This window comes from Terrapene carolina, unplaced genomic scaffold (assembly GCF_002925995.2).
Source record: "Terrapene carolina triunguis isolate 2854851 unplaced genomic scaffold, T_m_triunguis-2.0 Scaffold32, whole genome shotgun sequence".
NCBI lineage: Eukaryota > Metazoa > Chordata > Testudines > Emydidae > Terrapene > Terrapene triunguis.
In genome coordinates, this window is record NW_020664383.1 from 2,106,145 (window position 1) to 2,126,371 (window position 20,227).

General features: G+C 39.6%; 1 protein-coding gene across 2 annotated transcripts in view; it reads right to left on the reverse strand.

Moving 5' to 3' along the window:
- LOC112114226 (GA binding protein transcription factor subunit alpha) overlaps positions 1-20,227 on the reverse strand; it is a 41,289-nt gene that overhangs the window by 8,026 nt on the left and 13,036 nt on the right. For both annotated transcript variants that reach the window (XM_026652348.1, XM_026652350.2), the window contains exons 4-9: positions 18,005-18,089; positions 9,475-9,720; positions 5,715-5,909; positions 4,842-4,898; positions 3,765-3,905; positions 2,496-2,688 (exon numbers count right to left, since the gene is read on the reverse strand). In XM_026652348.1, the coding sequence (XP_026508133.1) occupies positions 2,496-2,688; positions 3,765-3,905; positions 4,842-4,898; positions 5,715-5,909; positions 9,475-9,720; positions 18,005-18,089 (917 nt within the window). The remainder of the gene's footprint in view (positions 1-2,495; positions 2,689-3,764; positions 3,906-4,841; positions 4,899-5,714; positions 5,910-9,474; positions 9,721-18,004; positions 18,090-20,227) is intronic.

Consider the following 20,227-nt stretch of genomic DNA (forward strand, 5'->3'; position numbering starts at 1 on the left):
GGGGGGGAGGGTTGGGGGTTCTGAGGAGGGCGGGAAGTGGGAGGGAGTGGAAGGGGCAGGGGCGGGGCTAGGGCGGGACCGGGGCTGGGCTAGGGCGGGGCTCCTCCCGTCCTCTTTTTTGATTGTTGAAATATGGTAACCCTAGACAATACCATCACTAACCATGAAACCACTCAGCGTGGTACTGACTTGGCAATGGTCTGTTTTAGCAATGAGAGAAAGCACTGCAGAAAAGGGCTGTGTTTTGGAACTTTCACAGGTATGGACACATTACTGTTTTCTCTCAAATGAAGCTGGTGGAGATGTCCCACATACACTTTTAAGTCATATGGAAACCTTCAAAGAAAAACTTATTCTACACTGTGATGGTGCTTACAAGTTCATTGTCTTACATGATCAATCTGCTTTGGAGAGAAAAATATTATTAGTGCCTGTCAATTCTGTCATCTCTCTTTCCTTCCAGGCACTGACAGGTTTTGATATTGTTTCCCATATTCCTGGGCACTGCAAGAAAATGGCTTGGACAATATTTATGGAGAAACATGGATTCCTAAGAAATTTAGGGAAGGATAATCTATAGAATGAAACAATCATTTCAGCAGAAAAAGTTCATCTGCAACATGTACAATTTACTTGAAGAGGAGAGCTGCAACAAGTTCTCCAAGTGTCAATCACTAGAGGCACTGACCCCAACAAATGGTGCACTGCGCTACCACATCCAAAAAACTCACTTTCAAGCCACGGTGTGGAGGCAGGCAAACTGCTACAATCCCACACTGCCCTTATGAGAGAACATGAGTTGGGACAAACACAATAGAGAACTGCTACCCAAGCTAATGTCACTAGAGCCAGTCCCCCATAACTGTGCAGAAATTGTTATCTATGGATGTGTCAAAGGGTGCCTATCGCAACACTGGAGCTGCAGAAATGCCACAATGGCATGCACTGGGCCTGTTAATGCAAGGGGTGTGTTGATACATATAGGACCTGTTAAATTATACCTGTTTAAACAATGTGCAGGACATACAGTAACTGTTTGTAGTGGATTTAAAAGATAGATATTTACTAATTTTTCAAATTTTACTTAAATGTTGTACTCCAATTTAGAAGGTGAAATATTCAAAGTTCAGCTTAATTTTTTTTTTTTAAACAGACTCAGCACATTTAAATCATGAAAGATAACCTGTTCACCTGCCTTTCCCAAAAATGCCTCCTAGATCTTATTTTATAGAAAATGTGCCTAATCTATTCTATTGACAATGTTTTTTAGTGGCATAAAATCTATTACTTTGTTACCTCTGAAAAAAAATTGGTTTAATGAAAAGTTATTGTGCACTTTCTTTTAAATATACACAGGACAAAATTTGCTAAAGTGGGAGTCTAAAGTTATGGTCCTAAGCCCATATATTTAGGTACCTAAATGTTTTTGTAAATGTGACTCTTAACATGATTAGGGAGCACAATTCCCACTGACTTCAAACTACAAAACCCAGATGACGGAAAATAGCTTAGTTGAGGCATTTCAGTTTTCTTGACTTGTGGAAGTTCAATATATCAGATGGTGATGCTGACTGGAAACAGAGCCAGAGCTATTTGTTTATCAATTGTGTGTTTTAGTTTGTGTTGTTCTCACAGTAAGGATGCTAATGAGGTCCTGGACTTGTCTTTTTCAGCACACACGAACATTTTAAGTATGATACTTAATAGAAAAAACATCTATGTAAAATCTGAAATTCTGTAACAGTTTGGCATGCAGCAAATCTCCAAAAAGGGCCATAATTTTGGAGTTTAATATACCCACCCTACACACACCCACATCATACATGATTTGAAAGCTTATTTTATGTGCAATTAGTTGAAGTATAATGTGGATCTGCCAAGTGGTGCTTTAGGCCTGTAGGTGAGGTAAAACAATGGTACTCAAAATGAGATAGTGTCATTTTTTGCATAGTTCCAGAAATACTGCAACATGACTACAGTTTTTTGTTTTTTTTTTACTGTGTAAGTTAACTTCAACACCTTAATATAGTGTTTATTGGTCAAAGCTCCCAAATGACAATGTATCAGAAGATTTTTAATGGGCAAGTTCTCCCTGCCCTGAGAAATGATGAAGCTGCTTAGCATGTGGAAAAAATGGCGAGAGCATTGCACATACCCTATACGCCGCTGCCAGCGGGGTGCAGTGTATCTTAAATTTTGTAACTAAAGCTGTTTCCGTGACTATTTCCCCAAGAAATTGTTAAACATATTATCCAAAGATTATCGATCATAGTATTTTCCATTTGTTTTCTAAAGGCAACCCCTCACACATCCAAATAATGACCCACCCTTCTCAGCTGATGAGAACGGCAGAAGAAGGTGGCATGGTGGTCTGTAACTGTTTGTTTTTTAACTGATGTGCAATCACAAAAGATCATATGTAACTGGCAGAATACTACAGTTAGAGGGAAGTATACAACCATTTCATGAAATAATTTAGTTGTAGAGCTTCTTACCGTAGAGCACGACTAAGCTTCTCATAGTTCATGGTGGGTTTATTTTTACGTTGTCCCCATTTCTGTGCAACCAGCTCAGGTTGATTCAGTTTAAACTCCCCTTCATCGCCAACCCAAGAAATACAGTCTCGAGCATCTTTGTCAGTAAGAAGTTCTAGCAAAAACTGCCATAGCTGAATCTGGCCATTGTTTCCTATGGAGATAAAAAGTCATTAAAACTAAACAAAAGTTATTTTCTACAGAGCTAAAGTTATTTTAAGATTTCATAAGCTTCAGTTTAGGACAGCTCAATATTCATGTTATACAGTGGCCAAGATTATTATTTTTTTTTTTTAAATCAGACCGTAAGTTAAGCGCTTAAACGAGCATTTAGAATTTAAATAGTTGGCCTGATCTTTCAAAAGTGCAGCGCACCCAGTAGCTCTCACTGAAATTTTGGCCTAGAAGCCTAGTTCTAGGATCCTATTTTTGAAAATCTTGGCTAGTGTCACAAGGCACTTTGCAGAGCGTGTCAATCAAGCAAAACTTAAACATGGTTTAGAGATGAGATTTTTTTTTTTTTTTTTTTTGGAGACAGATGAAGTAGCAACTCCTAACTGAGGGGAAGGGACAGAAAGGAAAGCAATATTGGAGGACAAAAGCAATGTAACGGCGGAGCTGATACAATATTAAAGATACAAAGAGTTTGGATGAAGAAAATCTAAGGAGAATTCTGAAATTTAATTGCATAGCTAACGTGCAGTTTTCCTAAAAGTTCCTTCACTTCATAGGGATTAGCAGGTCTCCAACTGGTAAAGTTACCAGCAGTGTAAGAAGGAAAACTAAACAAACAGTATGCAAAGTGCCAGGTTAGAATTCTGGAACATATTTGCCAATCGCTGCTTCCTTCCCGAATGATCCAGTAAGGCGAAGATAAATGGCAATTGAGCAAATGGCATTGAGTGGGAGGAAGGGGGGCACATTTAAGACAATTGTCAACCTTGGGTTTGTCTCATCTACAAGATAGCACTTCCATCAAGGTAGTGCTCTTTAGCACCATGCTGGGCACTGATTCAGTACTAACTCAAAAGGTCTGAGGGCTACATACTGCATCAGCACTTCCTGTCGCACCTGGATTTTCCCTCCAGGCCTCATATCCAAGCAAGCAGCACTTAGAAAATTTGGCAAAATCATATCTGTAAGGGATACAGCTGTATTCTGCAAATTCACCATGTGATTTAACTGTTAAATATTTATAGCATTTACATTAAAATAAAATTGAGAAAATACCTGTTCTGTTCCCAGGTGAACTTCGGTCTTCTCCTGAGATTCTTGGTGCTCTTTGTACTTTAGCTGACTTTGCACTGCTGTTTATTACTTTAATGGTGGTCGGGGTAGCAGGCTGTACAGATGCTGGAATAATTTGCACAGCTGTGAAACGACAAACATTGGAGAACAATAATTATAACTTGTTGGTACAAAAACCTGACGCGCGCGTGTGTGTGAGAGAGAGAACTTTAGAAACTAGTGCTACAAACACTCGGGAACGGAGGTTGTTCGGAACTCTGAACAAAACGTTATGGTTGTTCTTTCAAAAGTTTGTAACTGAACACTGACTTAATACAGCTTTGAAACTTTATTATCCAGAAGAGAAATGCTGCTTTTAACTATCTTAATTTAAATGAAACAAGCACAAAAACAGTTTCCTTACCTTGTCAAGTTTTTTTTTTTTTTTTTTTTTAATTCCCCCCCTTTTTAGTAGTTTACATTCAACACATTACAGTACAGTATTTGCTTTTTTTGTGCCTCTCTCTCTACTGCCTGACTCCGTACTTCTGGTTCCAAATGAGGTGTGTGGTTGACCGGTCAGTTCGTAACTTTGGTGTTCATAACTCTGAGGGGGGTGTGTGTGTGTGTGTACACATCAATATTAACATTCAAAATATTTCCCCTCCAAAGAGCCACACAAATATTCATAAACCTTCACCTTAAGAATAATATAAATTGTTGCTACCATTTAAAATGGAATTTGTGTTAGCATTGCAGTATAGAACTTATTTCTGATATATGTTCACCAAGAATGCAGTTCTGAACAGCTTATATTACAAATATTTCACTTGTGTCACATTATGGTGCAGAATAATGGAAAAGTCTATTGATCATAAGAAGAAGAAAGTTAGAAACATTCATAATTCTGATTAAACTCTTAAATTGGCTAAAAAATTAAAGCTTTGCTTTCAAGTTGAAAAACATGCAAAAGGTGTTATTTCTCTGTGGCTTTTCTGACTTTTTGATAGCATGAGTGCTGAACCCACATTTCTTGTTGACAAACACCTGTCTTAATAATTTACTGGCATGACTACTCACGCTGATCAATAGTAACTGTTGCTATTTCTCCAGAGTGTTCTTGGCTAGCCAATACATCTGCCAAGTAAAAGAAAAATATTTAAATCTTTATTCAAATCCTTACCCTCATAAACCAACTGAATGCCAAATGGATTTTATAACTGAGAAAACAAGAAAGGAATGCAGAGAAACAACATAAAGGTTGTAGAGTGTATAAAGATGATGACTTTTAAGAGTAAATATTTAACACCACATGAAAGAAGTATGCACAACCTTTTTTATGTCCTTATGGGCATTTGGGATGGCGCTTTATTTTCACGAATGTATTTTTAGAATATTACATACACTATTTTTTTATTCTTTACCCATACAAACTTTCTATTTTGCTTATTTGATGTACTTTTTTCAATGTCACAGACAGAAAATCAGCCTACCTAATTGTATCCAAACATTGAATACACATGAATGCACAATAGATTAGCTGTAGTGTATATGAGCTAAAGAATTAGCTTAGTAACTTTCACATTTACGTTGTGAAACTGCAACGTATATTAAATAGCACTTAATATTTAATTATAAGTCTGTCAAATCAGAAGATGAACTAAAGCTAATATTAAAAACATAAATCAGGAATTCTCAGGTATGTTGTAAGAGCCATACCTCTTGTACCTTACTTCTTGTATTAGATTAACAATAATAAAATTTGAGGAAAGAGGGGACTTTTTTTGTAACAGCAAGTACTCTCATTATAACATATTCCCTTATCTTGTACTTGACACCCTCCCTTTCACTGCTAATGGAAAGTGGGAAAATAATTTGGACTGTTCACAGCTGTCTTTATCTTTCCACAGAAAAAAATAGTGACCAAATTAGTCATTGAGAAAGCTCACATACATTTTCGAAGAAGCTCCAGGTGGCTCCAAAGGATTTCTCCCCGAGGGACCCTCTGGAAGAAGTCCTCTTGATTGAGGCTACATAACTCTCGGCCTGGAATACTAAGAGTATTGAGGTCTATGTCAGTCATGCTGAACTCCTTCATCACCCATACCACCCAGTGGAGTACTTGGTCTGTTGACCACTGTACAGGGTCTAGGAAAAAAGAAGAAAAATATATTAAACAACTGATAAAAGCTGTAAAAGGTGTGTCACCCTGTCCATTTTAGACACTACAGAACTATTCCCTATAGTCACGAACAATAAAAAGAACCAGAGAAAAACACTGTCCCATATGACTGAAACGTCATATGAATGAGTTGTTAAATTAAAGAAAAAGAAAAAAAAAAGAAAAAAGACCTAATTCTTAAGTTTTAGTAACAAAGCCTGATTATACCACAAACATTCTTTGCATAGAGAAACAAAAAAGGAAGACAGTAGGTGTGGAAAGCCACAACTCACATGAAATTTTGATTCTCAAGATGCCACTACAAAATTATTCCTATGGACTTGCTAATTTGCTTTCTATGGATTTGCCCGAGACAGTTCAGTATCTGGTGTGCAATGCAAGCCTCTGACTTGGATCACCATTTCTTCTCGCCATCTCTGAAAGTTTCTGAGCCCTCTATTGCTCTCTCTACCAATTTTCTTGTTTCATTCCTTCCAATATGAAACATTAGCCTTCCCTATGTTGGGATAGGATACCCTTCCCCAACCACGATCTAGGTCAGTAACACTGTGTGCAACCAGGGAGTAGCTGAGGATATTGGTGGTTAGTGAGAGTTTTAAGCAACATCATTAAGTTTCCTAACCTTTCTGGGAGAAGGATGAATATATTTGTTGTAACTAGGCTAACTGGGTGAACAGTTAGCACAGATGGCTGTCAAAAATTGTTTCACATGCATGGTCATTTTTCCCCCCTGTTACTATTGTCATATCCTGTAGGTTCTTTAGACTAACACTATACTGCATAATAATGCTTCTGTGAGCACAGCATAACTCTGGAATCTACCTTGGGCCTTCAAATCCCAAAAGAGCTCTGGGAAGCCCTAACAAAAAGCAACTTGGCATCATTGATAGGCACAGATATAGTTCCTGTGATTTTCTGAACAAAATGGATCAGGAAAGTTCTATCATTCCCTCACATAGGAAAAAGCAAGAGCTGTATCTTATATGGTTTCTTGAGAGGCTTTTGAGTTTCATGGCTAAGACAAACATGCTTTAGCAGTCACTCCCATTGGTCATGAAACTCTCCCCGACAGGGTCTGGATATTGTACTTGGTCAGCAGAAATCTCTCACTTCAACAGTTCTGAACCCGGGACCGCTGGCACATCCACGAAAATGCAAGAAGAACGGGCAGTGCCAGAATTTTAAAAATCACGTTTTAAAAGAGCTAACTTTGCATTTGCAGCACACTAGTCCCCAGAAATAGTAAAAGGAATAGGAGAATGTTCCTGGTTAAGACTTAGCTCCCAAGAAATATTCTAGAGCTTGGGAGGGAGTGGGGAGGGGCAAGGAATGGTAGTGCTGCTGATGGTGAGAGTTCTCATCATAGCTCCTGGAAGTCACAAAGAACCTCCTCTGCTCCAGACAGTGAGCTTCTTGTTTCTTAAAAGAGCTAAGTAAACTGTCTGCCACAACACCAAAAATTATCTACTTCTGCGGCTGCCTTGTCTCCTGAAAAAAACTTTGGCTTCTCAGAGTGAAAATACAATGTACTTAAGGTCCCTCTTGGTAAACTGTGGCTCCAAAAAGCAGTTGGGGGCATTTTTCCTTTGATTTAGCATTTTCTGATTATTCCATGCTTCCAGCAAAAATAACCTAAAGGAGAAAATGACAGCTAGAAACAGCTGTGGAGTACACCTTGTATGTTTCTCTGAGACAAGAATGAAACTGGAGAAACAGAAGAGAGATGTTAAAGGGTGGAAAATTCCTGGATGGTGGTTAGTTGTTAGCTTACTAGTCAGAGCAAATAATGGGAAGGAATAGAGTCTGCAATATCACTACAAAACAGGGTTAGATTTTACTCTGAGCTACAACTCTCACTGTCTGTTGCAAAGTGCTCTGGATTCTCAAAAGAGGCAAGTGATTTCAGAAAGCCTTGATGAAGTTGAAAAACTCAACTCCCAGCAGAAATGCAATTTTCACACATTTATAGAAGGGTCAGGCAAAATGAAATCTCATCTTTGAGGAATCAATTCATTTACAAAAAACTACAGAGGCGTATATTATTATAAAGCACCAACAATACATTCAGAATACAAAAGGTCCTCAAGTGCCTCCTTTCTCTAATTCCATGAGGTCAGGAAAATCTGATATGGTGTTTAAAAGCTATCCTTTTTGGCATTCACTTGATTAAGACATTTCTACTACCAAGAGGAGAATTCCAAAATGTCTGTACTTGGGTTTTGTCATAAAAGAGGCCAATTTTTGTTTTCTAGAAAATTCTCACCTTCGTAATGGGAAACAATTGTAAACCTTTGAAATTACAATGGTGTCACATTCACAATGCTGATTTTCTTCTTTGAGAAAGCAAAGTTTTAATACTAACAAATCTATAAAGTTGATTTACAACAGTTTATTTAACACTAAATGTTTTTAGTATTATGTTGAAGAGTGTAACTTATCTTCTTGCATTATAGGATGGCATGCTGTGAAAATTTCAAAAGATATTCACATGAATATCCCTAAGCTTTTTGTATCAAATCCTCAATTAACAAGGTATCTAGCATAGTGAAAGTGAATTCAGAAATGCTTGTACGTCAAAGGGATCAACAAAGCAAAGAAATCAGAAGCCATCGCTTCAGTTATTTCTCTGAGACTCTGTTAAGAATATCAGCCAATTTAATACCTTGTTCCCTTGTAAATACCTGAGACTGAATTTAATTCTTTCCAAGTTCTAACATCAAGCAATGGCAAGAAAAGGCAAACAATCTGAAATTGCTGTAATGTGTTTTGTGCCATCTAGGATTATCACTTGGGCTTCCTCAACAAGGCAAAAAAAGGGGCAAGTTTCTGGGAGTTTGTTTACATATTACAGGTTGATTTAGTGAACATCACTGGAGAGTACATTACAATGATTTAACACAGTTAATTTTCACCTGCAGAGTCCACGGTTCAAGTGTGGTATAGGTCTCAAAAGAAATGTTTCAATTTAACTCCCAGAACACATTTACAGACATTACATATGCTATAATGTTAGAACAATTAGTCTATTCAGTGGTGACCTTCTTTTGAAAAGATTATTGAAGTTTAAAAATTAGGTACATTAGGTACTTGAATCTAAGTGTGGCTTTTCATACAAATCTGATACTGCTAGGTGCTCCGCATCCTCCACTACTACTGTCTTTAATGGGCCCAAAGGGAGTCAAGAACCCAGAGAACTGGACCCAAGGTCAAATTCATACACAAAAAGTTTAATCTGCTAATACACATATTTTAAACTACTTTATGCACTAGACCAGGGAAAACGCACATTTTTAATTTAAGTAAGCTGTGGAGGAAACCTACCCTCTTCTACCAAGGAACTATAAGCCATGGTTCCACCTCCACTTTACTTACTCTATCAAGCTATTTGCACAGCACTCCTCAACATAGCATATGCTATTTCATCATGGTATCTGAGCACTTTAATAAATGATGTCTCTTATAACATACCTAATATCAAATAATTCTCAATTATTAAAAACATATAAGCTACTGAACATCGTGTTTTATTACCATAGGGTATTCCAAGGCGTTCTTGCTCCTTTCGGTAGCCTTCCAACGCTGCAGCCCATCGAGTCACTTGCTCAGAGGTCTCATCTGAAATTGTTGTAATGTGTTTTGTGCCATCTAGGGTTATCACTTGGGCTTCCTCAACAAGGTGAGCTTCAGCTTCAGCATGGTGGGCATCCGGATCGATAACTACCTCCACAGTTTCTACAGGCTTTACAATTTCAAGGATGTTTAACTTGGGCTCTATTCCTAGATATGGATGAAAATACAATAAGGTAAAATACATTATCTTTGAGCACTGCAAAAGCATTACCGGTTTCATTTAAATCTCGCCAAACATACTGATACTACATGCCGAGAATCAGATACAGAAAACACCAGATGCATTCACAGTTAGCATCACATTTTCAGAACAATTCTGAAGTGTAGAGACTCAACACTATCAAGGATAGCAGACTCAATGTGGTATTTCTTCTCATCCTTCACTTAAGCATACACTTATAATTTAGTAAAGTGAATAAACAAATAACTACGTCCCTTCACCCCACAATCCCATGCGTTTTAAATTCAGTTTTTATATATACCCACACACACATATACAACTGGCAGCTCTGTATGCATACCTGAGGAACTATTACACTTGTACTATGAAGGAAATATAGTAGGTCCAAAAATAGGTACCACTTTCAGTCTTCAAAAGTGGTTACTTTTAAATTGTCTCTGAAATTATTACACACACTTTGGTTAGCATCACTTTAAGATACCCTATAAGGTACACCTACATTGCAATAAAAGACCTGCAGCATGGCTGCAGCTGACCTGGGTCAGATGACTTAGGGTCACGGGGCTCAGGCTATGGGGCTAAAAATTGCAGTGCAGATGTTCAAGCTCAGGCTGGAGCCCAAATCCTGAAAGGGGGGTGGGTCTCAGAACCCAGGCTCCAGCCAAGCCTTGCAAGCCCAAATCAATTGACCTTGGTCTGAGACTTATTTTTTTATCACAGCATAGACACACTCTTAAAGAGGCAATGTGATCTAGTAGATCAGAAGACTGGAAATCAGAATGCTCAAGTTCTAAATCCAGCTTTACCAGCAATTTGGTGTGTGGCTCTAGGTCAGTCCCTACCTTCTCCACCTGAATTTCTTTATCTGTAAAATGGGTTAAGTAGTATTTATCTATTCTGCAGGGGTGTTATGAAGATTTATGTTTATAAAGCAGTTTGAAGTGCTATATAAATAATTAGTATGATTATTATAAAATAACTCAGACTTTACTTTGCTCCAAGAAATCTTATAGTCATTCTTCACTCCAAACTTCTGCTCTCATTTGTCTCCCTGATAAGTAAGACTACCTATCAATACCTCCTGGATACTGCCAGATTTCATTCCTTACCCTTCTCCAACATTACCTTGATGCCCTCATTAAGTGTCATCTTAAGTTTACATTTTTAAGGGTCCACAATTCAAAACCAGACCATGAAGCTCCAGGAAGCAACATCATACAACCTGTTTTCCACTGAACTGCAAATCCACTCAACATTTCTACCCCCATCTTCTAAGTTCTCCATGAAGTCACTCTACTATCCTTTTTTAACATCATATCTACTACTATTCGACCTCTCTCTCTAGATGCACACACTTAGGCAGTGTCTAAATCTTGCTGCTACTTCCTGTGTGACACCTTGAGACCTGGTTTGTTCTCTCTGACGACATACCTAAAAGGTTAATCTAGGCCCTCATCTCACATTGACTACTGCAACCTCCTATGTGGCCTAAATGCTGTCTTGCCCAATTTATATCCATTCAAATGCAGATACAAATAATTTTCCCAGCTCATAATTTGACTGTCACCCGCACTCCCTATGTCCCGCTCTGGGCCAGCTCCAGGCACCAGCTTACCAAGCAGGTGCTTGGGGTGGCCACTTCGGAGAGGGCCGCCCCAGCTGTTCAGCGGCAATTCGGCGGACAGTCCCTCACTTCTGCTCGGAGTGATGGCCCTCCCGCTGAATTGCCGCCGCAGATCGCGATTGCGGCTTTTTTTGTTTGTTTGTTTGGCTGCTTGGGGCGGCCAAAACCCTGGAACCCGCTCCATTGACTCCCCCTCCTTCATTCATTGAACACAAACTACTTATCTTTATTTTAAAAGGCCTTTCATGTTCTATCACCATTTTAACCATCATCTCTGATATGGCAATGAGACAACGAGACCCATCTCCTGTGCACCAATGATGCCAGTCTTGGCTGCACATTTTTCAAGTTCTGCAACAAGCACCTATGCGCTCTCTGCCACAGTACCTCTTCTAGGATTTCAAGTAAAAATCCACAAAGCCTTCAAACTGACTTCTGCTATGATGCCTACAAAAACATTTCACCACGGTTGGGCAGGTAGTGTGCTGTGATTACTGCTTATCATGCCAATGAGAACCATTACTTTACCCTTCACCTCACACCTGTACTGTTTACTGTATAAACCTGCTGGATCATCTATATTAAGCTCCTTGAGGCAGCAACTGCCTCTTTGTTATGTATTGTGACGGGGCAAGGCCAGATGGCTACAGTAAAGTAGTGAGGAACAGGTATGTTAGCCCCAGGCTAAACAAATCCCTGGTACCATGGTAACCAAATGGCAGTTGCTCCAGGTTAATCAAGACACCTGGGGCCAACCGAGATCCTTCTAGAAGGCAGTGGAGATAGCTAGGTTGATTGGGACACCTAAAGCCAATCAAGGGCTGGCTGGAACTAGTTAAAAGCCTCCCAGTTAGTCAGTGAGGCATGGGTGTCAGGAGCTATAGGAGGAAGCCGTGCCGTTGGAAGAATGAATCAGTACAAATCCATACAAGGAAGGAGGCCCTGAGATAATGTAAAGGAGATATTGAGTGGGGGCTGCTGTGGGGAAGGGGCCCAGGGAATTGTACACGTCCTATTTCCAAAAAGTCAGCTACCACAGCTGCTACTTTTTGGGTCCCTGGGCTGGAGCCTGGAGTAGAGGGCGGGCCCGGGCTCCCCCCTCCCCGATTAATCACTGAGACTGGGAGACAACAGAGACTGTGTGAGGGAGGGTTGCTTCTCCTCACCTCCCTTGCTGGCTTATGATGAAAATGGCTCAGTAAGCTGTGACCCTTGCCTCTAGAGAGAGGAAGGGCTACGTGGAGGGTCACAGTGAGCCTCTGAGGCTAGCAAAATCCGCCAGGAAACGCGGGACCCACGGAGACAAGGACAGAGCTTTGTCATAGTATGTACAGTGCTTAGCACAATGGGGCTGGGTCTTTAGGTGTTACTGCCACAGAAGTTGATATCATCTACCCACATAATTTTTTTGCATTTTTTTCTTTGTAATTTAGTGCTATTAAAACAAGTTCATTCTTGCTTTTCTTTCTTAGGAGTACTAAGCTCTACCTGAGAAAAGATGACAGAATTAGGAACAAGTACATTTTATTCATTGTACAAAGCCTTCTGCACAAACTCATCAAGAGACATGGGACAAAAACAGCTTTGATGCTACAACACTTGGTGAACAATTAGTTTTGCTGACTACTATTAAGTGTTATCTGTTAGTGTTTCATTCTTGTCATAAATATTAAAGAGAACTGTATTTCTCGCTCAATAAGTGTTTTCAGGTTTAAATTAGCTGAAAGTGAGAAAACATCAATTACAAAACACCTTAACTTTAGACTTTCTAATTTAGAGGAAATTTTTATTCTTTCTTCTTTTATCAAAAGTTTCCTTAAAGGCACAGGAGAAATGCTGAATAAAAGTGTTATCCTTTGTAGTAAAGATGCTATTTCAGTGACAAAGAAATTTCAAAATGGATTCTATTTAAAAAACAATTGAAGAGCACCTTTAACTAGCAAAACAATGAAGTCATCATGACTGACAACTGCAACCCATTTGAAAAAAAACTACATTTAACTTTTTGATTTCCAGGAACCCATTTTAAGCACAGAGGGGCAAACTTTGCCCTGTTACACCCATGCAACCTATCTGAACCCAAAAGGAACATACAGGAGTAAATGATGGCAGAATCTGACCTACTATACGAGCCAATAAACATCCACTTTTTTGTAACAAGAACTGTATATCTAATCTGTCTTGCACCACATTGAACATAAATAGCATGTTGAAGCTACTGGGGTTAATAAATTAGTAACTAAACAAGTCAAAAATGAACTGTATACCATTTATGTTTGTTTAACCAGTAATCCAAAAAAGGATGTAATGGTTCTTATTTTGTTTATCTGTGAGCTAATGAGAATTGCTGTTGGAAACTGTCTTAAGAGTCTTTGGGGAATTAGACATTTTAGATATCAATAAAACCTTTCAGTAACTGATTACTCACCTAAACATGACTTGTGACATTTTTATATACACATACACACACCCCTTTCATTTTATATTATACACATCCTTTCATTTTTTATCTCTCTTCATAAATATATATGAAAGGGTGTGCACCCTTTTAAATTTCCTTAAGATGTATACAGAAGGCCTGAACTAATTATTTGTGTTACAATAGCACAAAGGGGCTGCAAACACAGATCAGTGTTCCACTGTACTAAGCGCTGTACAAACAAGGACAACACCTTCCCAGACAAGAGACAACAGGTAGATGAAACAGAAAGGGGTTGAAAGAATGAGGTAAAAGTACAGAGATTATCTGATAAAATAAGCACTAGTCTCAGATCACTACTGCCTATTCATGGTCAGGAGAGGTGTGTGATGCTGTATAAAATGGAAGATAACTAGTTGCACTAGTTCAGTCACCACTGTTACCAAGTTGCAGTAAATCTTGTATAAAGTATGTCATGTAAGGTATCTATGGAAAAGTTATAATCTGTTAAGTATGATTACCTGTTTAAAATAAATTTATCACAATTTAAACAAAATTTATCACCACCATGAGATCCTGAAAGCATATATTCACCTGGGGTAAGTGGCCATCTCCTTGGAGTTGGAAGAACCTATAATATGTGATGTCTGGTTTTAATAATCATTTATCACAGAAGTCCAGATGTGGGTGGTAAGCCAGGAGCTTGAATGCCTAAGGGGGACTATATTTTGGCTTCTTGTGATACAGGAGCTCATTTTTGTGACCTCTAGTGATAGACTAAACCACCAGTTTTGGGGTGAGGTGTCTGCCCTATTTCTCAGTCTGTCCTGAATTTGAAACTCTCAGCTGTGACCCATACCAGGCAGCGTGACAAGGTGGTCCATAAGATTCACATCAATAAGTAGTATAGAGTTATTTGAAGGACGAGAAAGTGGGGGATTCACAGACTTTTACAAACATAAAAGAGGTAGCATGGGAAAAAACACAAAGGTGCTTTGACAGATAAGCAGAGTAAAGCAGATGAAGGCTGGCATGGTTGACAGTGATAGTAAAGGTAGGGAAGAACTAACTGATAAAAGATCTTACAGGTGAAGACAAGAAACTTGTGCCTGATCTGGAGGAGAAGGGAAAGCCAATGGAGGGATGTGACCAGTTAGGCGGCCAAAAAAAAAAAAAAAATTTAACATAGCAGCAGCATTTTGAATGAACCCTACAATCTGCCAATCACAATGCACAGATGACAAAAAACCTACAGATATTCCACATTTTGGTAATTTGTCACATATTTCAGTTACTTCCTGCTTATAAACGAACTGGTTTATGATCGAGTAAGCCGACCCCCCCAAGATGGGTAAGAAAAAATGGGTAAGTAAAAATTTTCCACTTGATCAGTTACTTCTGTCATACACTGACAGGCTTGAAGATTGAGAGATATGCCGTTGCTTGCCTGGAGCTGGAGCGGAGCAGGAGCACAGCTCCAAAAAGCCCTGGAGCGGATATACACATTTAGGATTTTTATTCCTCAAACTTCCATTATATATTGTCTGGGCCAGTTGGGTGTGATGAGAATGACTTGAACTTTGTCACGATGAATCTTTTGCAGAACTTGTGGTAGCAGTCAGATGGGAGGAAAGGCATACCTCAGGTGGTCTGACCAGGATAACAGAAGGGCATCACCCCTGTGGTCCCAGCCCACTGCTGTTCTGGAGCAGTACATGTTGAACTTCTTGTTCATCTGGGAGGGTGAACAGGTCCCAGAATGGCCTTCCCCACTGAGTGAGGATTTCATTCAGGATGGAACTGTTTACCTCCCACTACATGGTCTGTGGAAAAGTGCCTGCTGAGATTATTCACCAAAGAGTTCTGTGCACCTGATACATATGTTGCCAAGTGTGAGTTGTGGTTCCTGATGCACCCATTCTAAACTGACTGCCTCTACACAAAGAGGAAGATATTTCACTCCACCTTGTTTGTTTATGTAGAAGACAGTCATCATGTTGTCTGATGTTACCTGGATATAATGGAACAGCATAAGTGGGAAGAATGCATCGCAGGCTAGGTAGATGGCCCTTAATTCTACAAGATTAATATGCATCCTGCCCTGCTGAGTCATCCACCTGCCTTGTGCAGTGACACTGTCCAGGTGTGCTCCACATCTCTGACGAGGATTGGGCACATGGGAGGATCTTGATGATGCAAGTTGACGTGAATGATCTCTAGTACCCACTTATCCATTGTTATTGCCCTTCACTTTTGGCAAAAAGGGTGAGACGGTCACTAAAGGTTTGGGGAGCCATAAGGAATGGCATCGATAAAGTTATGTGGTTCTCAAGTATCCCATCAAAAGTAAATCCTGGTTGGTGGGTGGGGTTGAGCAGATGTGGTTGAGGTGGAAAAAGCTGCATACTAGGTCTTTCTATCCTCTGGCATTTGCATAGTGGTTCATAAGGGCATTGGTGGTAGAATGGCTGAGGGAGGGGTCTTGGCTTATAAACCTGTTTGTGGTATCTTATCTTTGGGGCCAGGGTATAAATACCCAGGGAGTGGAGGGCCATCCTGCAGTCTTTTCATTGAGGAGATTGCATTCGAAGAGCAAGTCCGAATGGTATTCTGGACCTCCTTGGGAAACCCCTGAAGAGCAGAGTCAAGATTCATGCCTCAGAATTATCAGCATAGCTATAGATGCAGCATCAACTGTGTCCACCGGTTTCCGGCCAATGGGAGTGTGGAGCTGGTGCTCAGGGCGGGGGCAGCACGCGCAGTCCCGTGGCCCCCCTGCCTAGAAGCTGGACCCACTGCTGGCTGCTTCCGGGGTGCAGCGTGGTGTTGAAACAGGTAGGCACTAGATTGCTTTAGCTGGGCAGCACTGCTGATGGGACTTTTAGGAACACATCTGGAAGGGGATCTGTTCATGTGTTTGCAAAAGTGCCCCTTACTCTAATGAGAGGCCTGAGGCAGCGATTCCTTGGGCTTAACAGCTCTGGCCTCTGCTCCAGAGCGCATGCTCAGGGGGGTGCGGCTTACAGACTGAGGCCAATGTACCGGAGGAGGGAGGGGTGTCTCCCTGGCTTGTAGCTGACTGGGGTCTATTGTCCTTCTCCATGAGGTACTTGCTTAGTCAAAGTTCCTTTTCCTCATGGGTTTGAGGAGATAAGGAGCAGCAGAGCTGTACATGGCAGAGACATGACCCTCCTCAAAGCAGTGAAGACAGAGCTGGCGTTCATCACTAACTGAGAAGGGACAGGAGACCGTTCTTAAACCTGGGGACTTTGGGCATAGTCCTTCTCTGCAAGAAGAGGATCTCCAAGAAAGGGAGAAACTAAAACTATACTAACCAGAATATAAAAATCACTAAAATACTAAGAATACTAACTACATACAATCATATTTACAGGTTTTGAAGACTATGTGAAGATAGCTTTGAATACAGAGGATTACAGCTCAGGACATGTAGCAGTAAGAGGGAATTGGAAAAGTGTCTATCCACAGCACACCTTATGGCCTTGGTATGGAGCATGAAGGGAACAACTGCATAGGCACAAACCAATGGACACTACTTGCTAGAAATCTCTGGTCTCAGGAACACGAGCACATGCGTACCCATGTGTGGAATACACGCAGGGACCAGCACTAGAAGAAGAAACATTGGTTATGTGTCCCTATGATTTAGTCCAATATATCCTAGAAACACAGATACCAGTAAAGAGATGACCATCTTAGGCTTTTGCTTCTGATCTTTAGTACGTGGTGAGTTGACAATGCCACCATAATTTAATTATTCATGAAGCAGTAAGTTCACGTTATACTGATGTCTCTCTCAATTAGCGGGTGGCAATTCTGCTTCATTTGACCAGATAGTTTGTCCAGCATGAGACAAACAACTGCTTGTCCTCATTGAAAGCTCTCACATGCAGGGTACTGGCGAGTTCCACCTTGTCCCCATCCCATCAGTTTTCCTAGTTTGAGATTTATATAAAGTTACTATGGGAAACAGACACATTCTGGGCTGCAGAAACATCAGTCAATGAAAAATTTTAACTGTCACGCTATAAACCTATGGTGTACAATGGAAAAATCAGCCTATAGAAGCATGAATAATGCAGTTATATTTTCAATGCTACAGTTAAAAACGGTAATGCATAAACATAAATACACTTACAATATGACTCACCTTGTATGATAGCGAATAAAATGCTTAATTGCTTACCTTGTCTGGATATTACTTGTACACTAAGCTGTACTGTTCCATCTGTCTTTACTCCTTGATCAAAGAGACTGCGATCTGGGTCCAGCTTGATACAAGGAGGAAATTTTTTAAAATTACTAGACTTATAATTAAATGCTTTTATAAAGTTATCTTGTATATTCAGTTCAAAACTCTGTACATATATGTCAGGGCATCAGAATACTTGAGTTCCTAACTGCAGCTATCAAATATTTTTAGTCTTAATCACCAACAGCGTGTGCAGCACTGTACAAGTCATAGTATATCTGCTCTTTATCCAGAGAAATTTCAAATCTAAAGAAGAAAAATTACTCCATTCTGATTAACAGTTGCTCCAATTACAAAATTTTTTAAAGGAACTTGTCAACCTCCAATCTGGTCAATTTTAAAATAAATTAGTTAAAAGCAGTTTGCTGCTGTGCAAGAGACCTCCAAAAACGTCATGGGGAAACAGTGAAGCCAACTATAAACAATGTTCTGTCAAAATGCACGAAGTAAAAAAGAAAAACACTTATCTCTCTAATCTTAGGTGGTAACTGCAACTATGCACAAAAGTGTGATTTTTTAAGTTGACAGTATCCCTTTAACACAGATACTTAATACTATTTAATAGTCGCTCACCACATCAATCAAAGATAGTTGTCTAGACAATCTTTGCTTTATGCCTCTAAAATACTACATCATGCCACATTGGCTGTGATTCTGATTAATTCTTTAATGTATCTTTTACATGGACTTTAATATCCTTATTGTTACAGTACTATCTTCCTCTCTTGTACACAAACTTTCTGCAGAAAATCATTTATTTCACGCAACAGTATATAAAAAAAGCAGTGCGTTATTCATCTGTTCAGTACAACAGAATTCAAAGTGACATCTCACTCCCCAGCCACTGTGTGGAACCAGCTGGGAGCTATTTCCATCAGATAGCCCTACTCTCTGTCTCCTCTGGGTAACAGCCCCAATCACTAATCAGTTATAATTGGTACTGGGAACCAGCTAGAGGCTGTTTCTATCAGGCCACAATCATTGACATCAACGAGACTACCTTCGTTTCTATTTTCACCTCTTTATTTCTAGCAGAGGAAAAAAAAATGTCCTCTTCCCCCAACTTCCATTTTTAGGTGTTGGTAAAAAATTTTTATATTCTGGGACATAACATTGTGAGGTCCACTACAAAGAAACATTTTTATGTAAGGGAGTCAGTAACTATGTTTTTGGCTCTTAAGAGAGCCAAATCTTTCCCTTCCTCTTTTCATCATTATATCAAATAAGGGTATGTTTTCAATAGAACTGCTGCAGCTGCACTAACAGGGATGGGAGAGGTCTTCCTGCCACTGTAGTTAATCCACTTCCCTGAAAAGGCAGTAGGTAGGTCATCTTTCATCCACCTGCTGATGTCTACATCAGGTGCTAGGTCGGCTTCACTATGTTGCTCAGGGGTGTGAATTTCTCAGACCCCTGAGCAACATACCTAGTTCAACCTAATTTTTAGTGTAGACCTGGCCAAAGAGACAGAAAGGGAAAGAGGGAGTTGGTTTTTCACCACTGATCTAATCAAAACCCCAAATGAGGCTAATAACACTGGGAGAAGATATGTTCTTTTCATTCAGTGCCCTCCATGACTGCCTTCGGTTACATCTGCTTTAGAAGCAATTACATTAGCAGAACATAAATACTATTCCAGGTCTTCACCATATTCCACTGCCAACACCTCACTACCAGTGAATCTCTGCAGTAAGCTAGACTCTGCTTCAAACAACATACTACAGAGGTTTAAAAAAAAAGATAAGATTACAGATTTCTATGCAGGGAGTGACAGCAAGAGCGCTAACAGGATGACAAATATAATGATTGTAAGCCTAATAAAATCCTCCATGATTAATTATAGTGATCAAATATTAAAGTTTGGGGGATTTGCAAATGGATCCTTATTAACGATCTATCAGCTAAAACTGCATCCTTTTTAGCTTCATTAATTGGTACTTTAGATATACTGAAAGTCTACTGTAATCTTTTAAAAATACACTTTGTCAACCAAACTAACTCAGTGATTAGTCATTTTCACATCACAATAGGTCAACAATAAGGAGGTCTGAAACAAAAGTGTAATCTGCAGTTTTAGCAAATGTAACTTTTCAATACTTCCTGAGCTCTGAAATAACTCTTAGTAGCTACAGAAAGTCAGCTTTATAAACTGAATTC